Here is a 27,484-nt window from a genome sequence, read left to right on the forward strand (position 1 = left end):
GTTCTGTTTATACTCCAGTTTTGTTTATATGTTATAGGAGTAGAATCACAATTAATCATTTTGACAATGAATACAATTATTAACCATTCATTCAAGCTTGAACCACAGTCCATTCAAATGAATGTGATACTGCACTCTCACACTTGACCAATCAACTGTGCTGGGCTTATTGCCTCCATTATTGTACCAACTCTAAAAATCACTTTTTGACTTCTTTCTTAATACTAACAGTATCCATATTTATTTCTATGGATACCTTCTGTACTATATGGATACTGTTTTCAAAATAATGAGAGGAATTACCTCAATATATACATGTAGGACATTTCTTCACTAACTCTCTCCTTGAATTTAAACAAATATTAAAATAACAAAATGAATTATTTTAATATTTGTTTAAATTCAAGGAGAGAGTTAGTGAAGAAACGTCCTACATGCATATATTGAGGTAATTCTCATTATTTTGAAAATTGATCAATAACGTAGGACATACTGAGCCTTGTTGCTCTTTCATTTACTAACTATATGGATACTGTTATCAATCTAACTTTCCTAATGGTGATGTAATTATCTCCAGTGATTTTAATGTTCATAACTTCAGCTAGACCCAGTTTCCTAGTTTTACAGGCCCAGCAGGCAGAGATGCTCATATTACTTTTGATATTACTAATGATTTCACATAACATGTCCATTTATCTACTAGAATACCAGATGACCCTAACTACACTTGATTTTTCCTTCACACATAGTTAATGTTAGTTTCAAAATGCACAGTTAATGTTAGTTTCTTTTCTGGATACCTTAGATCACAACTTAGTGATGGTGGTGTTTTTAATGCAGCTGCCACTGCAAGGCCATTCTCTGCTGTATATCACTTGGAATTACACGAGTGCAAAATGAGATGATCTGTATGATTTCTATTCCTTGACTGGAACTTTGTTATAAATCTTCTAATCCCAATATTTGTTCAGACTGTGTCAGTGAAATTATTATTGTAGGATTAGTTGGTTGGTTGGTTGTTTGGTTGGTTATCTGGTGTTTACTGGTGCATTGGCAGCTAAACCATAATGTGCCAAATCAAATTCTTGTAGGAATAAAATCCTTTATTTCTCATTCCACCCTAAACACTCATCCTTAATCTAAGCAACGGTATTTTAATAAGTGTGTGTGCAAAGGCTGTTCAAGATAAGAACATATCATAGAGCTTTTCAAAGTGAGTGGAAAAACATGGGGTGTTGCACTGTGTCCCAAAGTATGTTGCCAAATTTTGTATGAATTATATCAGCAATATTTTCATTCTGATTTCCTTCCAATGCATATATTAATATAACTGACTAATTAAAATATAATTATTGAGTAATACAGGAACAATTTACAATTTACATTTCTTTCTTCACATGTTTCATTCTTGACAGCCAGTGGGCTATAGACATTCTTTCTCTTTGAAAGAGAAGGACTGAAGCAGTTGACTTCAAATGTACTCTGTTAAATTTGTGCTTAGTACCATACATCTTTCCTCTCTTTCATTCCTTTTTTTACATGTTTTTGGTTGAAACAAAGCAGCTGCATACCATTGCATTCACTATCAAGTTAAAAATAAGGAACCAAAATGAAGGGCTTGTCAGTTAAATAGAAAATTGTGGTTGGCGTGTCTAATTATTTTGGTTCATATTGTGTCAGCATCTTAAAAGTTTGGAAAGCACTGACATAGCATATTACAACTGACTAATATCTATCTATTCCAATTGGATTGTATCATATCTCCATCCAGCCAATTTGGAGATTTGGATATCCAAATCTTCATTTTCATTTTCTGCTTACACTACAGGTTTATTAAAAAAGTTATTTATAAACCCAAACTCAAATATAAAAAGATTAAGTATAGAAACTTGCTTTTTGACCATATGGTAGTCTTCTACTCTCTTGCCACAGCTATTTACTGTATCTTCTGCCCATCCATACGAGCTCCTCTGTTATATCCTGATGGTTATTTTTGTCCTCACCTAAAAGTAAAGCTGACTTAAAAGCATCTATATATATCCTCTTAACTCTTGCATCAATGATCTGATAGAGTGCCTTGTACCATACCAAATACATTCCATTTAATGCTTTCCTTGATCTTCCAACAGCAAGACAATAGAAGGATTTGAACAATATTGATAACAAGAAGTTTCCAAGTTCTGATGCCATTTGTCTGCTCGTTCTTAAAACCTGTGGAACAGAGTTAACTCTTGTTTTGTATCATGTTTTACTTATCGTCATTATTATCATCATCACCATTATTAACATGATTACTGCAATTACTCATTTCTTTCCACAACAATGGGAAATCCATCAACCTGAAACTTTCCATCTAACTAACAATTGCCAATGTGATTCTGTTATTGCTGTAAACCAATATTATCTTGGCTTATGTTACTTATCTTTGAACAAATTCTATGGAAAGTTCAGAAAAAGTTATGTGGTTGTTCTTGACATTTCTAAGACTTTTTTGATTATTTCTAACAAAGACATTACAGTGCATCAACATCTAAGACCATATTGCACTGTCTATTACTGTGTTCAAGTGTGTTTATGGGCTGATTTTAGGCTGATAAATGTAGAATTACTCACATGGGAAGAACTCTACTTACTCTGCCCAAGACAGCCAACTATCCAGATTAAAGAGGCTTTCTTCAGTCTCTTCAGGGAAACCTTTTAAAGATCCAAGGTTTTATTCTTTTATTCATTCTTTACCTCTCTCTCTGAGGTAAAGAATGGCCTCCTCTGTTTACAGATATAGTTTCAATCATTTACTACCTTAAATTCTACGACAATCAAGGACAAAGATGTGCACTTCTACTTTTGTATTTCCTTGGGCATATTTTAACTCTGTTTTAAAACTATTGGCCTCCTCGGTTTATAGATATAGTTTCAATCATTTACTACCTTAAATTCTATAACAACCAAGGACGAAGATATGTACTTCTATTTCCTTGGGCATATTTAAACTCTGTTTTAAAACTAAATTTATCCATACTAATCCCAATTTAAACTCAAATTAGTATCCATCCTATCCTAAGTATCAACTGCAGATTATACAAAAGGTGAGTACTGTAAAATTAAGCTACGCTATTAACTTGAGTCAATCTAAATCGGTATCTTAAGAAATTCTACAAATCATTCAACTCTCCCTGAGGTTATTAATATATAGATTTTTAATTTTAATCTTTCTAATGCCAGCACCTTATTTTTTGCAAGGAAGAATCTGTTTCTCAAATGTTAAGTGTCAATAATGCTTAAATTTTTAGACAAGATCACATATCTTTACTAAGGTTAACTATGATTTCTAATCTTTTTTGGAGCATATCAGAAATATTACTGATATTTCTGCATTAAAAAACCAAAAAAACCTGAGTTTTCTCTTTTGATGCACAGTACTGGAGTAATATAGGTTCTAATGTTTTATGTTTGGTTACCATTAGAGATAAAAAAAAAAAAAAAAAAAAAAAAATGCGTGGGCTAATTGAGATGGCTAAGTATTACAAAAACATTTCTGGCACAAAAATGGAGTGGCCAATAAAGCTGCAACCTTCAGTACCCTTTCAAACGAGCAAAAGTTAATGTCCTCAGGACAATATCTAATACTGTAAGCACTGCAAAACTAAAATACAGGCAGCTCCAACTTTACAAGTTCCTGGGTTTATGAGTTTTATTTTTCAAGTATCAATTATCAACAAATTCGAAAATATGAACATTAATTGCAATAAATAAATGCTGCTAAACATTCATAAATACAGCATTTCAAACAAGCAATACAATATTACTGTGTGTATGTGTGTTTGTTTGTTTGTTCAGGCAGAGTTAAGGAGGAAGGTCAAACTCTTAAAGAATTTTGGAAAAAATTCCATATTTTAGATGCAATCAAAATAATAAATCAAGCCTGGGACAAAATTACAGAGAAGAACATGAAGTTGTTTGGAATAAACTGTCCTCAGTTTACTGAATGATATTTTGAATGACTTCAAGAACCAGCAGAGATAGTACAAAATGAAACAGAAACGGTCATTAATTTTGCTAACCAATTGCAACTTGAGGTTCCTATAACTCACATCACTGATATGATTCAAGCACACAGTGGAGAGCTCACAAATGAAGACCGCCTTGAAATGGCAAAATGTGAAGATTTAAACAGCTGAAACTCCTGTTCGTTCCTTCACTATCAAGGGGCTTGACAAAGCTTTTCAACACAGAAACACCAACTGAGATTTGAGTCACAAGATTCAAATTTCAATCGGACTACAAAAGCTGCTACAGGTTTAAAAAATGGTTATGCATACTAAGTGAAATTTATAAAGAAAAGAGTAGACTGTCTTGGAAACAAAACTCTTGAAGCATTTCTGTAGAAGACAACTCCTTGTCAACCCTAAGGTTGACAAGGAGTTGTCTTCTACAGAAATGGTTCGAATCCCGCCTCGGGCTTGGATCAAAGTACTGCAAAAACCTTGGGAGGTGCATTATGGCCACAGAAGCCGATGCGCCAACAACTACCAAATAAAAAACAACTCCTTGTGCTTCCAACAAACCAACAAGTGCCCAGCCAACAATGAACGTTGAACCATCAACGAGCGTGCATTTAGTCAATGTTGATGATGAAGAATAAACATTCTTTAACATTTGCATGACATAAATAATTTCTTTATTATTATAATTTGCTTGATTTTAAAGGCTGTTTTCATTTATTGGGTTAAATAAATCATTGTTTAAGATTAAACTATTGTTTCGTTGACGTTTATTTAATGTTACTATGGCCAAATTTCATTGTTGACTCTGTTTTTAAACACATATTTTAAACAAATAGCCCCTGTTTTTAACATTATGTCAACGGGAAATAAATTCCCGCTGTACGAGCAAGCACTAAGAACGAATTAATTCGTAAAGTCAGGAACTACCTGTATTACGTTTCTAATGACAATAATTACTATTTTCTTTTTTTTAAACTTTCATAATCTACAAGAAGCAGGCTGTTTTACAGACTAACTTTAGCTGTTTATAATGCAGAAGCTAACTAACCCTTCTGCTTCTTGGAAATATTAAAATACATAATCAATATGAAGTTTTAAGAATAATAATACTTTCAAAAACATTTATTTTACAAAATGAGAAAAATGACAGCTTAGCTCTGAGAAATAAATATATAAAGTTACTTCTTTTCTAAACAAGAAAACAATGAAAATTAAATAAAATTTACTTGGTATGACTAACTTGGCAAATTTCAAACTTCAGATTGTGGGGGGGGGGGGGTAGATGGCAACAGAAATGCACAATATGGTTGACTTTAATGTCTGTACATCAAGTGTTACATGTTATGACTTATTAACTGTATAAGTAAAATACTAATAATTTTTAAAAAGTATCAATATTAAGATGAATATATTTAAAACAATACAAATGACTAATAAAGTTATATTAATACAGTAATAAAAGAAATTTAAGACTGAACAGGTAAAAGTTGCTTTGTTTAGTTATCTATTTCATATATTAAAGGCATGTAAATGCCAACAGTATATACAAAAGGATGCCAATAAGTGTATAAAAACATTTTGTATTTTGATTTCAAAATATAAAAAATTACTTACAATAAATAAAATAGTTTTAATTCATATGAAACAAGAAATTAACCTCAAAAATTTAACACTCTAATTTCAACCTTATTAGTTGATATTAGAAATATTACTAATTATCAATTAAAACTCTTTATAATGTATAAAAATCCACAACAACCCATAATATAAAACCCTCCACTGTATTCATTTAAAGAAAATTAAAATATTAATATATCTTCAGAGGTTGAGATAGTCCAAGAGACAATATGCCAGGAAGAGAGAAAAAACGAACATCAAAATAATTCCTACAATTCCCACTGTAGCTGGAAAAAAAAAAAAAGTAATTAATATTTCTTAATATTATTTAGCATTTAATGCTGCTTAATGGCAAAACTTAATTACAGCAAAGTCTTGAATTTAATCATTTAATGAGCAGTTTCCAAATAAATGTAAAAACAGTCCTATAATGTAAATACATATTGAAAGTTGCTTGCATTTAAGAAATGCTAGGTTCCCTTACTATAAATTTTTATATATGGCAGTACATAATATCTACTGACAACTACAGTGCCCAAAAAAATATCTAACCCAAATGGTACACAAAATTGTACATTCAGTGAACAATTTACCAAAAATATCACTTCCCTAGGGGGAAAAAAAAAAAAGAAAGAAAAAACCATTATATATTAACATTACTTTTTTTGACAATTGTGTTGTCAAAATAGGTAATAATCTAACTAGTTCTAAATATAGAATGATCAAAAGATAAATGCCACTATCACTGCAACAGCAATCGTGATGACATTTTCATGAAAAACTGTATAGGAGAGTGTAACATGAATGGTAGTTTGAATCTTTTGAGTGCACTGACTACTTTTGGTCCTAATTATGTGGTCTCTCTCTCTCTCTCTCTCGTGTGTTTACAGGTCCAATCTGCAGTGTGGTCTGAAAAAAAAAAAAAGTTTGCAGAAAGGAATGTTACGTCTTTGGACTGAGATTGGCTGACTACAGCTTTGAATGAAGAAGCCTTAAATTTCACCAGTCTTCAATGGGATTTGAACCTAGATCTCTGCCAATCTGACTAGTGAACTCACTATGTAGTAGTAGTAGCATGTGATGCAAGAAAACAAGTGTATGAGCTTATGCAGCATCAGCCAAAAAAAAAAAAAAAAACACACCATTCCCTCCAAATGCCTGTCCAGTTCCTCCTTAATTTATTTAACCTATCAACTTCCACAACAACAGACGGAAGTTTGTTCCAGCAATTAACCACCCGCTGGCTAAAGGCAAATTTCCACACATCTATCTTTTTTTAATTTGAATTTATGCCCCCTTAGGTTCGTAATCTGAACAAGGATCCCATCAGAATTCAGCGTGCTCAACCCATTCAAGGCCTTATACACCTCAATCAGATCACCGCGCAGGTGGCTAGTCTCCAGCCACTGCAATTTGCAGAACTTAAGCCTCTCTTGGTAAGAGGATCCCCATCACCAATCTTGTTGCCCTTTTATATACACGCTCAAGCAAATCTACATCCTTCCTAAAATGAGGCCTCCAGACCTGTACAGTACTCAAGGCATGGCCTGACCATTGCCTTATACAGAGGGACAATCACCTCCTTTTCCCTGATAGCAAAATTCCTATATATCATTGACAAAACCCCATGACCTGCCCTGGCAGTCTGTCTGCATTTCTCTGAAAACTTCATATCTGGCTGCACAATTACTCCCAGGTCTTTTTCATTTTCTACCACCTTAAGTGTAGTACCACACAGTTGGTACGTTTCTCTGGGGTTACTTCTATCCATATGCAGTACTTTGCATTTGTCAAGGTTAAACTTCAGTTGCCACTTCTTAGCACATCTGCCCAAATTTTCTAGATCTTGTTGCAGTAGCACACTGCCATTACTGTCATTAACAACCCTGCCAATCTTTGTATAATCTGCAAACTTCAACACTAAGCCTGATATACCTTCATCAATATCATTGATAAATATACAAAACAACAGTGGACCCAACGTCAAACCCTGTGGGACTCTACTAATAACATTAGTCCACGAAGAGCAGCACCCATTGATTACCACCCTCTGTCTTCTCCCACTCAACCATCTTTTTATCGATTGTAGCAACTTACCCTTAATACCATTCTGCTCCAATTTGACAATAGTCTTCCATGCACAACAGTGTCAAAAGCTTTCCTGAAATCCAAATATATGATATGAAAATTATTTTTTACATCCAGTTCCTTTGTAACCACATCATAATATCCTATCAAATTTGTCAGACAAGACTTTCCCTTAACAAACCCATGCTGTGTCTGAATTATTGCTGCAGTCGTGTCTAGATGGTCCTGCAATGCATCTTTAACCAGTGACTCCATTATTTTACCTGGAACAGAAGTTAAACTCACTGGTCTGTAATTACTCCTGTCGCCCTTCGATCCCCCTTTGTGAACTGGGGATACATTTGCACATCTCCAGTCCATGGGGGAGAGCAAATTACATTGCCTTTGGAAATCAAATTTATAAACAAATGTATGGGTTAACTATGGCCTCGGTATTAATAGCCTTCTATCAGAATTATACCTTTCCCAAAATTGAAAAGAATTCATTTAAACCCTTTCATCTCTAAAACTGTTTATTAGGAAGGGCTAAGTTTTCATTTAATTATACTTGCCTTTTTGGAATCTCAAATAAGAAACAAATTCTTATATGTCATGCCTTTCATTCTGGTATTCGAAGCGAAATTCAGCCCATTTGTGTTTTAAGTTATGAAAAAGGTACATGTAGTATTTTATTGTGAGCATCAAAATTCATAAGTTTTTAAACTGTGCATTTGTTTTATGATATAAGCAGTACCTTTAGAAATACAAGGAAGCTTATGTCTTTTAGATATTGTTATATTACGTAATCATAAAACATCTGTTCTCTTATGAAAGTTTCATTTATGGTAAGCTTTTCATTGTCGTTAGTTGCTCACACAGCTGTTAGACTGAAGGTTCCTTTTGCCCCCTGTAGGTGTCAAGATTTGGAGGTTGTCTTATAATGGAGCAAATATGACAACTACAGTGCCCAGTAAAATATCTAACCTAAATAGTATACTGATTATATATTCAGTAGATAATTTAATAGGAATATCCCTTTCCCTAGCAAAAAAATTGAACATACCACTATATGTTGACATCAACATAGGAAGTTAAAAATAGTTATAATGAAGAAGGTAGTTTAACTCTTTAATCACAATGAATATTAAAAAGAGCTACGTCTTAATTTATAATACAAATTAAAATTACCTTGTTTTGGAATGTGATGAATATTAATATGATTATCTACAGATATGCTAATCAAGGAAGCATCTTTATCACCCGTAATACGCTGCGTCTCTTCTTTAGTCTTCAGAAATTCTAATCCAGTTACAAATATACTATGTGCACTTTCAGCACAATAAAGTTGCTAGGATTAAAAAAAAAGAAAAGAGTCAATGAATAAATTTTTATCTAACACACATTGTACTTAAATTTTAGTATTAAGGTATTATCACTGACAAAATGATGCAAGGAAGCAGGTTAATGTAGTACAGTCAGTCCTCGTATAACACGTGTTTGCACTACACGAATTCGATCATACACGATTTATAAATAGGGGAACGATATCTTATATAACACGAACCGAATTCGCTTATGCATGTTTCGCCTTTGTGTTTACAAGAAATGGCAGTCGAACGTGGAATCGCCCCAACCGAACGCAACATGATAGGAATAAAGAGAAGATTCTGAAAATGTATTTATGTGTTTTATATCAGTGAAGGGGAAACACATTTCACCATAATAACGTAAAAACCAACAATTCCAGCTATCGCTATAATCGCAAATGCAATTAGATTGAGTTTCCTACCAGTTTATAACAGATTCCAGCAGAAACTAGCAACAATTTCCAGTTGCGTTACTAGCAGAAACGCAACTGGAAACTGTTTTATGGTAGTAACCCCTAGAAATGTGCTTTAGTAAAATGTGAAGTGTTAATAGTGTATCTCTGCCTTTACAGTGTTGTTTATTCAGTTGCTACACGCGCGCAGCTTTGTTTATGTGTATCAATCGTGCCTCCTCGTTTTGTAATTGTGCTTTATTCCATAAAAAAAAGAGTAAAATACTTAAAATGTGTGAAAAGGAAGCGTACTGGTGAAGACACTGCAGATTCAGAGAGAAAAAGAAAAGCATTATCGATAAACAGAGGCGGACTGGGTCAAAAATTCTTACCCTGGAAAATTTTGTAGTGGCCTCATACTAGCGTTTATGGCCAAAATCACACCGGCCTCCGGGGTTTCCCCGGTAAGGCTTATGGCCAGTCCGCCTCTGTCGATAGAGAAAAAATATGAAATTGTGAAACGCTTTGAGCGAAATGAAAGACCATGTGATATTGCATTTGCTACAGACCTAAATGAGGCAACCCCGAGAATTACAAAGAAAGCAGAGAAAATAAAAACAACTTTTATAGCAAGAACAACTCAAAGTGTAATTTAAATTCATTAGATTAAGACACAAAGAACTGGAAGAGATGGAACGGCTGTCATCTGTTTGGATAGAAATTTAAACAAGGAACAAGTCTGCTTACGATAAAAGCAAAAGAATTAGCAATATTTTATTACGTAATAGTCGTAATAAAATACGTAAGTATTTTATTACGATTATTTATTGTGTTTGGTAATGTTTTGGTTACAAATGTGTGTTCAATCTTGGGTGGCCGGCACCCAACCCTATTTTCCCATAGGGCCTGTTTATATTGCACGATTTTGCATTGCACGAGGGTTTCTAGGAACACAACTATCGTGCTATACGAGGACTGACTGTATCCCCACTCACTTCATTTACCTACTTCTATTTATCCAGTCTTCCATTTAAATCTAGGTATACAGTCCATTCCGTTTATTTGGGACACATCGGGCCTAGTGCATTTTGGCCCGATTAAGCGGCTGCCCCAATTATCCGAAGTTTCACATAAATAGTTAAAAATACAATGTAACCCTCCCTTTACAATTAGTTCACTGTACAATCAAATCTCGTTATGACAAACTCACCATAGTAAAGTACTATTCACCATACGATGTGTAGTAAGCGCCGGTCATTGTGATCACGTTTGTGAACTGAATTTTAATTCTATTAAACAGTGCTTCTAATTAGAGAAAATAGGAGGAATATTATCCACAGACTATAAAAGTAAAGGTATATTAAGCACAAATTTCCCCTTTATTACCTTACCAATTAAAAAATTAAATGATACGTGAAAATCAGAAGAATATACATGATAATCGGAATAATTAATACGTACTGTAATATGTACATACGAACTAGTTGACATTTCTGTTCATTGACATTTGTGGGTAGAGGTTAAAATTTAAAACAGTAAAAAGATAAGCAATCCAATCAATAACAAAGAACACGGCACACACAAACTGCAAGTAAGACGATATGCACAAGTGAGAACAGAGTAACGAGTTACCAAGCTTTAAAAATAGGAATGAAGAGAAGATCTGAAAATTAATTTTTTTTATATGATTGAAGATTTCATGGAAGTGTAAACACATATCACCATAATAACCCACAGAATTCCAGCTGTCAGTATTATTGCAAATTCAGTAAGATCGAGTTTACTGTCCGTTTATGATAGATTTCACTAACAGAAAAGTCCAATAAACAGGTGACTGCTAATTGTTTTGTTTTATGGTTGTGACCTCCAGAATTTCGACTGAACCACGTGGTACCGTCAGAGACAATCATAGGGTAATCTCCAGTGCTGCGGTCTCCTGCCCCGATTAAACAGCATGCTGTCCCAATTACGCAAAGTAAACCCTGGCTATTTTCTCAATTGGTTTCTGTTTTTTAAGATTTGTCCCAAATAAACGGTGGCCCAAATAACCGGAATCCACTGTATTTCCCTTCAAATAAGAATAGTGGGTTATTTTAATATTCAATGATCATTCTGTAGGTCTGAGTTATATTAGTATAGAAATGCATTCCTGAGTTGTACTATTATAGAAATGGTATTCTCCTTAAGTCCTCTCAAATAATAGCAAAAGTATATAAATATCCTACATTACTGATTATAAAAAATAATGCAGAATAATACAATGGTACAGTTAGGCAGAGAATCCACAAAACCATTAACATTTCTGAAACAAATACTTGAAAATATATAAAACACAATGCATTCTATATGAAAGAGATCTAACTAATAAGTAGTAACAAAATGTGGACATAATGCTCCAAATCCTTGGGAACTGCAGCACAACCCATATACCAATATAGCTGTTCAGAATATCAGATTTAACTAAACCAGACTTGCAGAAACTACTGAAGGTAGTATTAAAAAATTATAATTATGACAATGTTGGCTTGTTAGAAAATTTTACACTATCACAAAACATTTATTTCCAGGTATGAGAAATATATAGATATATTTGTCATAAAATATATGTATATAATTGTTAGGGAAATGCCACTTTTGGGAAACCAAGGTTAGTGGAAATAAACTCCATCTTTTCATGCAAGTTCACTAGTTGTTGTGAATGAGTCTGGCCCAAAATCCAGACAGTATCTACTGTATTGTAAAAATATATGAATATAATTCTATATATTTTTTAGTTTTTTGTAAGTAAAAATTTACCTTATTAGATCAATTTTGTATAGAAAGAATAAAAAAAATAAATTTTAACGACAAATACCTCTTTCAATTTGAAGAAATATTTTCAATTTGCACTTGTCAAACATGAATTTGTTTGACAAGTACATTAGGCATGACCATGGGCACCAGCAGGATATTTTGAAAGGGGTAACGAAAAAATATCCCTGAAAAACATATTCCATTTTCTTCTTATTATTACAATACTTAAACATTTGATTATAATTTGTATGATTTTTTGAAAATTTTAATCTGTGATTTTGAAACATTAAACTGTGATTATTGTCAGTAACGTGGTTTTTGTGAACTGATGGTATACCATTAGTGTGTGTTTATTCGTTAATGATATAAAATATTAACATTATCATATACTGTTTGCATAACCGCAATATACATGTTCCATGTGTTCAAATAAAATTTTAATGTGTTTAGTGGCCGTTTTGATTACACGAAAACCATTTTTTATTGCAAAGACAGTTTTTGAGATATACACTCTAACTTCGTTTTTTTTTTTTAAATACGATTGGTATGTCGGGATTTTCAGCTTTTGGGTGTTGGGAATCTGGATGTCGGGGTTTTGGGTGGCACCGGTTGTGAAAAGCATCAAGAAAAACAGAATCATGAAAAGAACCACACATCTCAAGAATTTGACCTCATTGGATAAAGAGAAAAAATAAGTGCCATAATGTATGATGCACAACTAAAGTTGATATTGCATTTTGAGCAAATGCAATACAAATAATATCTCACATTGCCATGAAAAATGATATTCTCAATATCAGCAAAATGCTGATGATGAAAGTTAAGTATGCTACCTAGACAGAAATGATCAATGCATTACAGCAACACTGGGCAGTTTTTATACTGTTATAAATGCAAAGAGCCATTTAGGAAATCATTATTCTTTACTATAGAGACAGACATAGTAATATTACTAATAGTTATGAGCAAAAAAAACACGTTGCAAATACAGAAAATTCCTGCACTACCCACCTCTGGCAGTGTGAATGCATGATTCCAGCCAAAGGAGACATATGCCTATATACTATTTTCATTATGTAGCACAGTGGAACGGAAAGTAAAATAACGAGTTGTAGTTAAACTAGGTTAAACAGTAAAAATAGAATATATAGATACATACATATAGTAATACAAAAGCTTTTGGGCTTTATGTTGCCCTTCATCAGTTAACCGTTGGAAGTTGAAGTCTGTGGTTGTGATGTATGGTAACATTGCCACTGTTTGTCAGTCACGAGAATAGCTGCTTCAATAATAGGATGAACACAACATCCTCTGTTTCTGTTGATGGAAGTATTAGAGCACATGATGTGCAGTGACTCCAACCAGGCGCACCGCCGGTAATGGCGGGACCGATCGACAACCATGACATCGCGGCGTGGGTCAATATTGTGTGGGGTTAACCAAAAGTGCTCAGCAATGGTCAAGTGTTCTATGTCTGCTAAGCGAATGGCTCTTTCATGTTCTGAAATACGTTTGCCAAGCCTTCTGCCAGTTTCCCGACATAGCAGCAGTGCAGTCATGGCAAGAAATGCGATATATTAGTCTACTCTGTAGTAAGGTGGAACTGGTGTTTTCACTCTGGAGATGAGGGATCATAGTTTCCTGCCTGGGAGTTGTATGCACTTTATCCCATGAGATTTCAGGACCGTAGAATCCTGATGTGAAAGGTTTGGGTAGTATGGAATAAAGCGCTCACGGCGGAGTCATTACCTGAACGGTCCTGTCGGTTGCTACGTGGTTACGAGCCTGTAAGTCACACATATCTAGGGTACTGGTGGGATGGCCACATCTCATAAGATCTGTCTTGACCCTATCAATCTCGGTGCGTCTGTCATCTGCAGAACTAGAGTGGGTCCAAGGCGCGAGTCAACAAGGTCCCACGCAGTGCCGAGAAGATGACTGCACATGCGCGCTGACCGGTAGTTGGTAAATTGGCCAGCACACGTTGGCTTGCGATAGACTATTGTTCTCAGGCATGTGCCCTCACGTCGGACTAGGATGTCCATGTATGGTAGGATATTGCCCGACTCTAGTTCGATCGTGAATTTTATGAAAGGTGATAGAGAGTTAAGGTGGTCTAAGAGTCAGTCGCCCGAATCTCTGAAAATAACTACAAACATCATCCACGTAACGACACTAAAAAGTAATGGGATCTGGTATATTCGTAAACGCATGACCCTCTAATTCTTCCATTGCAATGTTTTCCATGACTGAACTAACTGGGGAACTCATGGCCATGCCGTGCACCTGTTGGTAAATGGAGTCATCGAACATGATTGTGCCACCAGTTAAGCACAGTCTGACAGCAGTGGAAATATCATCTGAAGTTAGTTGGGTTCCGTTGCTAAGGGTCTGCTCACTATCCAAGAGTTCCTTGGCACATGATGGCAAGTTCAACAGGGATGGAAGTAAATAGGGACACTATGTTGAATGAGGCCATGACTTGATCATCTGAGATGGATAGGGCTTGGATCTGTTTTGTTTTGATTTTTTTAGGAGCATTAGCAACTAAGGCCATATTGCTCTGGGATATGCGGTGGTCATTCCCTGACCTTTCCGCATCCTCTGTATTTGATAGTGACGGGCTCGAACCCCCAGTCTAATCAATGCACTAGCTGTATGTGTGCTACGCACTGCTGCTCCTTCCCACCTGGCTACGGAGGCGCCTGGATCTGTTTTGTAAATTCACCACTGTTGGAAACGATGTTGGCGGCCTTCCCTACAAGGGGAGAGAGGCGCCCCCGAGACAAATTTTGCCAACTCATAGCTCGGTGAGTATGAGTTGCCAAGGAACTCTTGGATAGTGACCAGACCCTTAGCAACAGAACCCAACTAACTTCAGATGATATTTCGACCGCTCTCAGACTGTGCTTAACTGGTGGCACAATCATGTTCGATGCCTCCATTTACCATCAGGTATGTGGCACAGCCATGGATTGCCCAGTTAGTTCAGTCACGGCAAACATCACAATGGAAGAATTAGAGGGTCGTGCGTTTATGAGTATACCAGATCCCATTACCTTTTGGTGTTGCTATGTGGATAATGTGTTTGCAGTTATTCCCAGAGATTCGGGCTACTGATTCTTAGACTGCCTTAACCCTCTAATCACCTTTCATAAAAATCACAATCGAACTAGAGTCGGGCAATGCCCTACCATACTTGGACACCCTAGTCCGACGTGAGGGCACATGCCTGAGAACAACTGTCTATCGCAAGCCAATGTGTGCTGACCAATTTACCAACTACCAGTCAGCACACACACACACACACACACACACCTTCTCAGCACTGTGCTGACCTTGTTGACTCGCGCCTGGACCCACTCTAGTTCTGCAGATGACAGACGCACCGAGATTGATAGGGTCAAGACAGATCTTACGAGATGTGACTATCCCACCAGTACCCTAGATAGGTGCGACCTACAGGCTCGTGACCATGCAGCAACCGACAGGACCGTTCAAGGTAATGACTCCACTGTGAGCATCTTTATTCCATACTACCCAAACCTTTCACATCAGGTTTCTGGGGTCCTGAAATCTCATGGGATAAAGTGCATACAACTCCCAGGCAGGAAACTATGATCCCTCATCTCCAGAGTGAAAACACCAGTTCCCACCTTACTACAGAGTGGACTAATCTACCGCATTTCTTGCCGTGACTGCACTAGCTGTACATCAGGGAAACTAGCAGAAGACTCGGCAAACATATTTCAGAACACGAAAGAGCCATTAGCTTAGCGACATAGAACACTCGGCCATTGCTGAGCACTTCTGGTCAACCCAACACGACATTGATCCATGCCACGATGTCATGGTTGTTGATCGGTCCCGCCATTATTAGCACCGCACCTGGTTGGAGTCACTGCACATCATCATGTGCTCTAATACTTCTGTCAACAGAAACAGACAATGCCATGTTTATCATATTATTGAAGCAACCATTCTCATGACCGACAAACGGTGGCAACGTTACCATACATCACAACCACAGACTTCAACTTCCAACAGTTGGTTGTTGCATCATGCAGTTAACTGTGCATGACTGCCATTGTACGCCCTTAGTGAAGTGAAGGCTGAGTGCTGAGCATTTGCACTAAGGCCTCGGACTTACATTTGACTTAGAGATAAATATTGTTATCCATGGCTCTGCTTAAGCTGCCATTGCCTTTTTAAATTGCATAATGTCACCTATGCAGGTGCACTTTATCTTTTTAAATACATTTAGAAAGGTATTAGCATCTTAGGCAGAACCATGCATAATGGCATTTTTCTCGCCATTGAACATAAACCCCAAACCGAACACTAAGTACTTGGTCTTCAGTGCGAATAGAAAATCTTTCCACGATTGAAATCTCCCTGCAAGTCTATAGCAAGGTCTATTCCCACTGGTTACTCCATTTTCTTATCAATTGCATTCATATATTTGTTTTTACATCATTCAGGAGTTTCTTATTTTTTAAATTAACGGTATGTTGATATCATAAAATAAAATGATAAAATAAATTTTATTAATTTGGTAAATTAAATTTACTTATGTATTTATTCATTTGTTTATGGCATTATTTTTAGATAACTATAATCTTATTTCTAATTATAGTTAAATTTCATCTTGAGAAAATCTTAAATTAGCATGTTATTCAACACATTAACTATGATTATGATGGTTAACTCTGAATCCAATTCCTTATTTAAAGTTAAATGTGATAAGATTTTTTTTTTTTTTGTTGTTGTTGTTGTAATGGGTTCAGTTTGATGGGATACTTGGTGACTAATCTCTTAACTGGCAACTTTGATTTGAGAGGGTATTTCCATTTACTGAATGTGTTATGGGATCAAGTTAACAGTGTTCACGCAGTCTTTAATGCTGTTTGTTTTTATAATGCTGTGTGTGTGTGCACGTGTGAGATTTATCAATGATCCCATGGTGGTGACACTGCTTTTTCACATAGACTAGCACTTTATAAAAACTGGAATATTTTGCTTGTAACTTATATAATTAAGGAGTTCATAATTTTTTACAACCCTTATTTTGTTCAACCTGATGACAAGAGTCCACAAGAAACTATAAATGTCACCAAGCCATTAAGTAGGGTTTTGTATTGATTCCTTGTCTGTAATTTAATTTTTATGAACAAAATCTACTTAACACTAATTTGCATATTTTAGTAGTGATTTTTCTTTTTAAAAATAAATATTTTATTAAAACTTATATTTAAAAATTACTTATAGCATTAAAACTTATATTTAAAAATTACTTATATATTAAAACTTATATTTAAAACAAGCTAAGTTTTAAATAAAACTACAAACAGATGGATTCACATCCAATGTGTAAAAAACCTTTCTGGGATATAAACAGATTTAGTGAATAAAAATGTCGGTTCTACATACAAAATTTATTACCAACCTTAAATTTTCATGGATGTCTGACTAGTATATGCAGTTTATGGAATTACATAAACAAAGATATGAGACTAAATTAAGCGATTAATCTTATATACCTTTTTAACAACATGATAAATCCAAATGGCCAAGTATCTTACAGCAAGAGTGGAGCACTCTCTAATTAGTGAAGTTAAAAAAAAGTGAACGGTAAATTCTTTTTTTTTTAAAAATTAAAATAAAAAATACATTAAAAATAATAAGCTAATTTAAATTAAATCTGGGCAAACTTTTCCAAGGTAAGAATGTAGTTTTGACATGCAAAATTTAAAACCTACTTTAAAAATTTTCATACCTGTTTGACTTCCTAATATATGACATTGTTATTGGTGCATGTTTATTTTGCATTGGTATCTTAGGTCATGTGCCACTGTATTATTTCTCTAAAAATGAGACTGGCAAATCATGTCAAAGTGGCTAATGAGCTATTGTTGAAAAAGTAGTTTAATGAGAGTCTGTGAACGATTTAAATACAAACAAATTGCCTGTGTTACAGACTGGGTTTTCTAAGGAATGGAATCATGCCAGTTTCTATTTCACACTCTGTATATATTAAACAATTAAACACTTAACTCTCCGTCCATGTGGATAGTTAAGTGCCTAATTATTTTGAATATATATATATAGATAGAGAAATAGTATAGTAGCATCAAAGAAAAGTCTGGTGCAACCCATGAAGTATTAAATTTTGCATGTCTCCCCAATCATTACATTATCTCCCCTTAAATCTTACTGATAACCAAATAAGAAATTAATATAAACCTTTTATTTTTTTCAATATTCTAAAAAAAAATTAAAGCATAATGTAAAATGATATTATTAGTTGTTGGACTAATTATTGATAGCAATGCTAATACTGTTTGTCAGGAATTTAATGAAGATAATAGGAAATTTATTCTTTTCCAAGTTTTACTTGAATTTTTTCAATGTTAAAATTACATAACTAGCATGATTGCAAGTATAAATCATTCTAAAGCAGAGAGAACTAATAATTATACTTTTACCTAATAATTATGCATTTACCTAATAATTACTCTATTACCTTTTTTAGAAATATTAGAATGCCAACGTTAGAAGTAGTGTACTAACTGAGACAGATCACTATGCGGGTTAATACACTATTTTCTAAATCTGGAGGTTAGATATTTTTTGCTAAATACTGGAAATTCATCAAATCACCGAAAAAGTAATACACCTGGATTAAACTGTCCAATTTTGTTACATAATAGTATAAACTACAAGAATTGCTGGTCCAAATGACAATTCTTGATACTGTAAAAAGAGTGTCACCATTGTATATTTAGAAGTAATGCTTAGACTACACATAAGGGGGCATAAAATCAAATTGTGAAAGAATAGAGGTTGAAGGGTAGATGTTCAGAAATTTATCTTCAGTTAGTGGGTAGTTGATTGTTGGAACAAACTCTCATCTGGTGTAGAATTAGGTAGTCTGAATAGGGAAAGTAGATAAAATTTTCAAGAGAGAACTAGACAAAACGTTAGAGGGGAGGATGGGTGATATGGAAAGTGTTGCTTTTTTATTTTTGGTGATACTGTATAAGCTTGCTTTCTTCTATCATCTGCCAGTACTAATACTAATTGCTATAAAAGCCATCACAGATGTAATTGCTGGTGATATTCCGTGTGTTAGAATATCACCAGCAGTTTTTGCTATAACCCAACTCTTCATTGAATTAACTGCAGTACTAATTTGAAATATATATCAAGTTATAAGAAAGTAAAAATAAGAAATTAATAAATAAATTAATAAGTTAGTTATTAATTAATGAGAAATTAATAAAAAAAATTTAAACTAAGATAAAATTAGTAATTTTGTTTATCTCCTTCACAGTGTAGTGTGCAATTTTAAATACTTCCTGATCTATGGGTTGAACTTTTGATGTTACGTTCAGAGGAAAAAACATACCTGTTATGTTAAACTGATTTTAACAGTGTCTGCGTGAACACGTGCACTGGGCAGTTGTCTCCAAATAAAACCACACATTGTTGTGCACTTTTTTACCTTGCTTATTTATCAATAATAAATAGTGGAAGTTTTTCTGAGTCATCCAAGTTATCTCTCAACAGCACTACAACTTTTTTTATTACCCTTCTTTCCTCTGGTATACTGCTCACTTTTGAATGAAGATGTTCTGTCTGGTAAACATTTTAAAAAAATCCCTGTTTCATCATTAAGACCATCATGGGATTGTAGCTCTGGATTTAATCTGGCAGTATGGAGATCTTCCTATTACATGGCTGCTGTCTACTAAAGCTCATTCTCCATAGGCCTTAAAAGTGATGTCACATTTTCTGGAAGCCAGCAGACCACCCTGTACCTGTACTGAAGTTTTGAAGTACAAGATGTTTTCCACATGATTCAACCTTAGTTTGAAGCAAAGTTCTAAACATTCATCATCATCAGCCATTTTCAATCCACTGCAGAATGAAGGCCTCTCCAGCAACTTTCCAGTTCCTTCTGTTTTGTGCAACGGCCATCCATTTACTACTGACAAACACATGAATTTCATACGTCCATCTCCGTCGTTTGTCTTCCAGGTTTTCTTCTAGCTCCTCTTGGGTACCATTCACTGTTATTTTCTTAGTCCCTCTGTCATCATGTCTTTGGGCTATGTGTCCTGCCCAAGACCATTTTAGTTCTTTAGTTTTGATAAGTATGTCCTTTATTTGAGTTTTCTGCCTAATCCACATGTTTCTCTTCTTATCTAGCAGTCTGATTTCCAATATAATTTGTTCCATTCTTCACTGTATAATTCTCAGCTTCTCTTATATTCTTTTGGTGAGTGCCCAAGTTTCACTTCCATAAGTCATTGTGGGGAGTATACATTGGTTCATTATTTTACGTTTCAGACAAATTGGAATATTGCTCCTCAGTATTAGCATTAGCATTAGCAGAGGCATATGATGCAAGAAAGCAAGCTTATTCAGCATCAGCAAAAAAAAAAAAAAAAAAAAAACCCCTCTCCCATTTCACCCCTCCGTTCGTTCGAAATACCTGTCCAGTTGAGCTTTAAATTTGTTTAGGCTATCAACTTCAACAACAAGTGATGGAAGTCGGTTCCACCAACCAACCACCCGCTGGCCAAAGGCAAATTTCCGCACATCTATCCGACATCCGTCCTTCCTCAATTTGAATTTATGCCCTCTGAGGTGATTATTCTGAGAAAGATGAAGAATCCCATTGGCATTGAGCATGCTCAAACCATTCAAAGCCTTATACACCTCTATCAGATCACCTCGCCGGTGCCTAGTCTCCAGACTCTGTAATTTGCAAAATTTAAGCCTTTCTTCGTAAGAGCAACCCTTTGTTCCATTTACTAATCTTGTTGCCCTTCTCTGTACCCGTTCCAGCAGCTCTGCATCCTTCTTGAAATGAGGCCTCCAGACCTGTATACAGTACTCAAGATGTGGCCTAACCATTGCCTTATACAAGGGAATAATCACCTCCTTATCCCTGCTAGAAAAATTCCTGTATATCATTGACAAGACACCATGAGCTACTCTTGCAGCTCGTCTGCACTGCTCAGAGAACTTCATATCTGCCTGCACAATTACCCCCAGGTCCTTTTCATTCTCCACCACTGTCAGTGTAGTACCGCAGAGTTGATACATTGCTCTGGGGTTACTGTTTCCCATATGTAGTACTTTACATTTGTCAAGGTTAAACTTCATTTGCCACCTCTCAGCCCATCTGTTCAACCTTTCCAGATCCTGTTGCAGCAGCATAGCGTCAGTAGTGTCCTTAACGACCCTGCCAACCTTTGTATCATCTGCAAACTTAGACATTAAACTTGATATCCCATCATCAATATCATTCATAAACACCGAAAACAACAATGGACCCAACACTGAACCTTGAGGAACTCCACTAATAACATTAGTCCACGTTGAGCAGTGTCCATTGATTACCACTCTCTGTCTTCTGCCACTCAACCATCCCCTTATCCATAGCAGCAATTTGCCTCCAATGCCACACTGCTCCAATTTGTGCAGCAGTCTTCCATGTGCAACAGTATCAAAAGCCTTTCTAAGATCCAAATATATAATATCAAAGTTATTCCCTGCATCCAGTTCTTTTGTGACTACATCATAGTATCCAATCAAATTGGTCAGGCAAGACCTGCCCTTAACAAAACCATGCTGCGTCTGAGCTATAACTGAATTCTTGTCTAGATGATCCTGCAGTGCTTCTTTAACCAGTGCCTCCATTAATTTACCTGGAACAGAAGTTAAACTAACAGGTCTATAATTACTTGTGTCAGCCTTTGATCCTCCTTTGTGAATTGGAGTTACATTTGCACATCTCCAGTCTATGGGTACCTCCCCTGAGTCCAAAGAAGCTCTCATAATTATGGCTAGGGGTTTGCATACTTCCTTTGCTGCCTCCTTTAATATAACTGGATAGATCCCATCCACCCCAGGTGCCTTTTTTATGTTTATCCTCAACAATCTCTCCTCCACTTTCCTCTCAGTTATTACAAAATCATCCAGCTCACTGCCAATGTTTACTTTACCTACATCATTCTCCTTCCTGAATAACTCCTCATGCGTGAATGTAGATGCAAAATACTCGTTTAGATTGTTAGCCACCTGAGCAGGATCCTCAACTGTTGAACCATCAATATCCAGTGGACCAATCTGATTCATCCCTTTCCTTCTCGAGTTCAAGTATGTAAAGAACTCTTTTCTGTTTTTCTTTGCATCCTTTGCCAAGGATTTTTCGTAGTCTGCCTTTGCCTGCCTAATCTCCTTTGTGACTTGGTTACAGACCAACTTATATCTATCATAGGCTTCCATGTCACCCATTAATTTGTATGTATCCCATGCATTTTTCTTCTCTGCCACATGTCTCATTAGTTCATCTGACAACCACTTAGGCCTAAACCTTGAACAATATTTCTTAGTTGGTATGTAAAGCCTGGTAGCCTCCAAGATTAGTTCCTTGAATGCTTCCCATTTTGAGTTTGCTGTTGGTAACATCATCAGTTGGTCCCACTGTATAGAATTTAAATACTGTCTCAGACCATCGTAGTCGCCTTTACGAAAACAAAAACCCTTCCCTTTACCTCTGATGGTAGTTACCTCCTTGAGTAAATCCCACTTCAACACACTGTGATCACTGCCACCTAGTGGTTCATTTATCTGCAGGTTCTTAATGCATGAAGAATCACTACTGATAATCACATCAAGAGTATTGCTCCCTCTTGTTGCCTCACGAACATGCTGATGTAGAAAACAATCATCCAATAAATCCACAAAAGCCTTGCTAGTGTGCGAGTGACCAACCCACAAATTCCAGTCAATATCTGGGAAATTAAAATCCCCCATTATAAGACTCTCTGATTTACTGTGTGACTATATTTCTTGAATGCTATCCATCCAAAATTTATTCTTCTTGACTTCCAGCCATTTATCATTATTACAACTAATGACTTGTCCCAGGTAAGTATATGACTCCACCTTTTTAATTACTGCTCATTCAATCATTATATCCCTTTCTGTGGCGTACTTGTTCATCATTACTTTTGTTTTAACCATATTCATCTTTAATCCAAAATCCTTACTAACTCTACGTAACTGATTAAGATTTTTCTATAATTCTTTGGGATTGTGGTTTATGACCACAATATCATCTGCAAATCATAAATAGTTTAGGTAATTTCCATTCACATTGACTCCTTTCTGCGACCAGTCTAATCTTCTGAAAGCTTCCTCAAGGGCAGAGTAAACAACTTTGGAGATATTGTCTCCTTGTTGAACTCCTTTCTCAATTTTAAATTTACTACTGTCTTTGTCTAGTCTAATAAAGGAGGTAGCGTTCTCATATATTTTCTTCAAAATCATAATATATGGGGTATCTATGCCTTGTCTTTCCAGTGTCCAAAACATTGCCTTATGCTGTATGGAGTCAAATGCCTTTTCATAATCCACAAATGCCAGGCATATGGTGTTTTACATTCATTTGCTTTCTCCATTAGCTGTGATATTACATGAAGGTGATCCATAGTTGAGAATCCTATTCTAAAGCCAGCTTGCTCTTTCAGTTGATTCTCATCAAGTATTCTGTTTTTTTCCTCCCAATTTTAACGACTCTACAGTAACTTCATCTTACACCGGGGGTTTCTGATTGTTCCTTTTCTTCAATGCATGTTCTACCTCATCAGGAAGGATAAAGGGTATGTCGTGTTACAAATTTGTGATCCTTCTTCTCCACTGCTGGAATCATTCCCTCGCTCCTTGTATAATTCTCTATAGTAGTCTTCTGCTATTTGAATTATGCTTTCTCTGCTATTTATACACCATCGCTATTCTTCAGTTTCAGTATCATTTGCCTTTCTGTATTACTGTTGATTTAAGTCCTTTGTTGTTGTTTGTTGTTTTTTTGGTTTTTAGGAGCATTAGCAATTAAGGCCATATTGCTCCGGGAATATGAGGTGGTCATTACCTGACATTTCCGCATCCTCCGCATTTGGTGGTGATGGGCTCAACCCCCAGTCTAATCAAGAAGCGTATGGTATGCACTGTTGCTCCTTCCCACCTGGCTACGGAGGCACCTTAAGTCCTTTGTTTTTCTTTAATGCTTGTTCTACTTTTCTTGTGTTAAATTTTCTTATGTCCTCTCTGAGTCTTTCTAATGGCTTTGCATAACTCAGTATACTCAATTTTCTCCTTGTCAGTGTTTATCTTTATCTTCATTTGTTGTCTTCGGTTCATCAAGTGTTTCTTGACCAATTTTTTTCTTCTTTGGATTTTTTTTACCTATAGATTTCTTGGGCTTTATCACTTTCAGAAAGTTATAATATTCCTCATCAATATCTTGGTCCTCAGCAGTCTGCAGAAGCTCAAACTTGTTCTTAAGTTCCAGTCCATACTGTTTTTTCTCCTCTTCTGTTATCTCAAAGACCTTCATATTATTTACTTGCGTCAGTTTTTTCCTTTCTTTCCTTACATCTATCTGTGATACCTTGTTCAGGACAGTAACATCATTCATGATATATCTTCTGTTAGTGAGGATGAAGTTGATTTCATTAGTTGTTAATCCATTTGGGCTTTTCCATGTCCACTTTGTGTTCACCCTTTTCTTGAAAAAAGTATTCATTACTGACATTCCTCAAGATTCTTCAAATTCCACAAGTCTTTTACCTCTTTCATTTCTTTCACCAATTCCAAAATTTCCTTAAGTTCCCCTTTCTGCACTGTTTTTTCTGTTTCCAACCTTAGCATTGAAGTCTCCCATAATAATAGTGTAGTGGGTTTTCTGCTCATCTGGAAGACTCAATTTCAGTGTACATTTCTTCATCATCATGGCTCAATGTTGGTGCATAAATCGTTGTAACCTTTAGCTTGCACCTCTTAGAAATCCTGAATAGTAGTCTTGACACCCTTGGTGATGTACTTTTGAATTCCAAAATGTTGTTTTTTATATCTTTATGGACCAGAAAGCCAACTCCACCTTCTCTCCTTTCACTGTTTCCATTGGTGTACAGCAGATTTCTACTTGATAAACTTATAAGTGATTCATTTCTTCTTCTTGTTTCAGCCAAACCGATGATATTCCAATTCACATTTTCTAATTCCTTTTCCAGCTCTAATATCCTGTCTTCACCGACGAATGATATTACGTTGTAACAGGCCAGGTTCAGTTTCCATGCATGGCATGCCTGGTCGTACCCAGAGATTCTTAGCACCCTCTGCTCCTCTTGCTGCCGTAAGAGGGGGAGTGAGAGCCGCTGGGGACCGAGGGCCATTTGTTTCGTTGTGCTACCACGTGCTGGAGGGTTTGGTCTTTTCCTCGTCAAGGTGACTGGGCGTCTTGAAGAGAACCCCTCTACAAGTTTGTTGCCATCTAAGTGACGTGACAGGGCTTACCATCGAGAAGATGTGCATGAGTGAATTTTAGGGAGGCAAGCCAACCCGACTTCTCCTAAATCTTCTGAAATAGAAAGATATTGGATCCATCAGTGTTTTAGACTGAGTGAACAGAATGCCTGTTCCCCTCTAAGTTCTAAACATTAAGACACAATTTCGATATCCTTGTTTTCAACGACATTCAGTCTCTTCTGAGTTACACTTCCTTTGCAGCTTTGCACAATCTTGCTATAAAGCAAGATTTTGCAAGAGTTTAATACCATGATAATGTATTCTTATGATTTGCATCCTTTTCTCTACAGGGTGCAAATCATCAAATGGTTTAAATCATGCAAACATGTTGTATATTCCTTTCATTAACTTTTTTAATAGTAAAGTAAAAACTAATGCTATTCAAAAATGCTTCTCTCTATACCACAAAAGAACAATTAAAACAGAGAAAGCTCATATGAAGAGAATAGAGAAATAATAATAATAATAAAAAAAAAAAAAACCCGGTATATACAATAAAAACCCTAAACTGAGTTTTTCTGAAGACTAGTGAAAAAGGCACAAATTATGGCAAAGTGGAATTCTGGAAAATAAAAACAAAGTTAAGTTATTACTTTAATTCCTGTAATACAATGAAAATAATCACGATTTAAAAAAAAAAAAACATTAAAAAAGAGTTAACTCATTTATTTACATTTACAATACATACCATTTAATTTCAGATTATAAAGTAAAATACAGTATACTAAACTATATGCAAACTGTAATTAAAATATGTGAAAAAAAATGTAAAATTAATTATGCGAAGTTAGGATGACTAACTTGTCTGTTTTTCTACTAACATAATGGCATTACCATCAGTTAAACTGCCATTTATTTAAGATGAGAGATACTGCTATGATATACTGATTTAATTTATGGGTGGGGAAGCTCAGAATATCAAAAAGGCCACTGATAGAGAGTACAGAGCAGCAGAAAGTCTGCAAACAAGAAAGAGAAATAGAGATAACACGAGACAACTAAGTGAAACAGAACATATTGCTCTGGCATTGCACTATTTTCAAACAAATTTTTTAAGTAAATGGCAGATTAGCTTTTGGCAATGTCATTTGTTTGAAAGTAGTGTAATATTAAATAATAAAATAAAGAATATGGAAAATAAACATGCACCATTAATGGTAACAAAGATTGGTGGAGTTGTTAATGATCAGTGCCAAGCAGTATGCCTTCAGGATGACTTGAACAAGCTTCAGGAATGGTCAGAAAAGTGGCAGCTAAGTTTTAATGCAGTAAAATGCATTTGGGGAAGAGCAATCCCAAAATAAATTATACACTTGGTGGATTTGAATTAAAAACTGTAGAGGCAGAAAGGGATGTGGGAGTTATGATACTGGCAGATATAAAGTTTTCTGAACAGTGTAAACAGGCAGCTAGGAAAGCCCATGGTGTCCTATCGATGATTTATCGAACACTATAGGGAGGTTATAATCCCACTGTTTAAAGCAATTGTAAGAACACATTTGGAATACTGTGTTCAAGTATAGTCTTCTGAGAGTATAGTATGAAAGTATAGTTCAAGTCCTCGTCTGAAAAAAGACATTGAGCTTCTTGAAAGGGTCTAAAGATGAGCAACTCAAATGGTGAAATAGGCAAAAGGATAAGAGTATGAGGAAAGCCTCCAATTACATGGGCTACAGAGCTTTGCAACCAGGCACCTCAGAGGTGACCTGATTGAGGTTTATAAAGCACTGAGAGGGATTAGTAAAATGAATGAAGGTGGAATTTTCACTGTTATAAAGAATTTCAGAATTAGGGGCCATAAATTCAAATTACAGGGGTTGAAGTTCAGATTAGATTGCAGGAAGTTTTCTTTTAGTCAGCA

The 27,484-nt window shown here is 35.5% G+C and overlaps 1 protein-coding gene across 1 annotated transcript in view; it reads right to left on the reverse strand.

Moving 5' to 3' along the window:
* Positions 1-5,822: 5,822 nt before the first annotated feature.
* The window catches only part of LOC150085451 (guanine nucleotide-exchange factor SEC12), a 108,459-nt gene continuing 86,797 nt past the window's right edge, over positions 5,823-27,484 (reverse strand). Inside the window, exons 8-9 of the mRNA XM_090373257.1 lie at positions 8,877-9,036; positions 5,823-5,908 (exon numbers count right to left, since the gene is read on the reverse strand). Coding sequence (XP_090229383.1) covers positions 5,823-5,908; positions 8,877-9,036 — 246 coding nt within the window. The remainder of the gene's footprint in view (positions 5,909-8,876; positions 9,037-27,484) is intronic.

Source organism: Mastigoproctus giganteus, chromosome 5, assembly GCF_048544385.1.
Source record: "Mastigoproctus giganteus isolate SK-2022 chromosome 5, ASM4854438v1, whole genome shotgun sequence".
NCBI lineage: Eukaryota > Metazoa > Arthropoda > Arachnida > Uropygi > Thelyphonidae > Mastigoproctus > Mastigoproctus giganteus.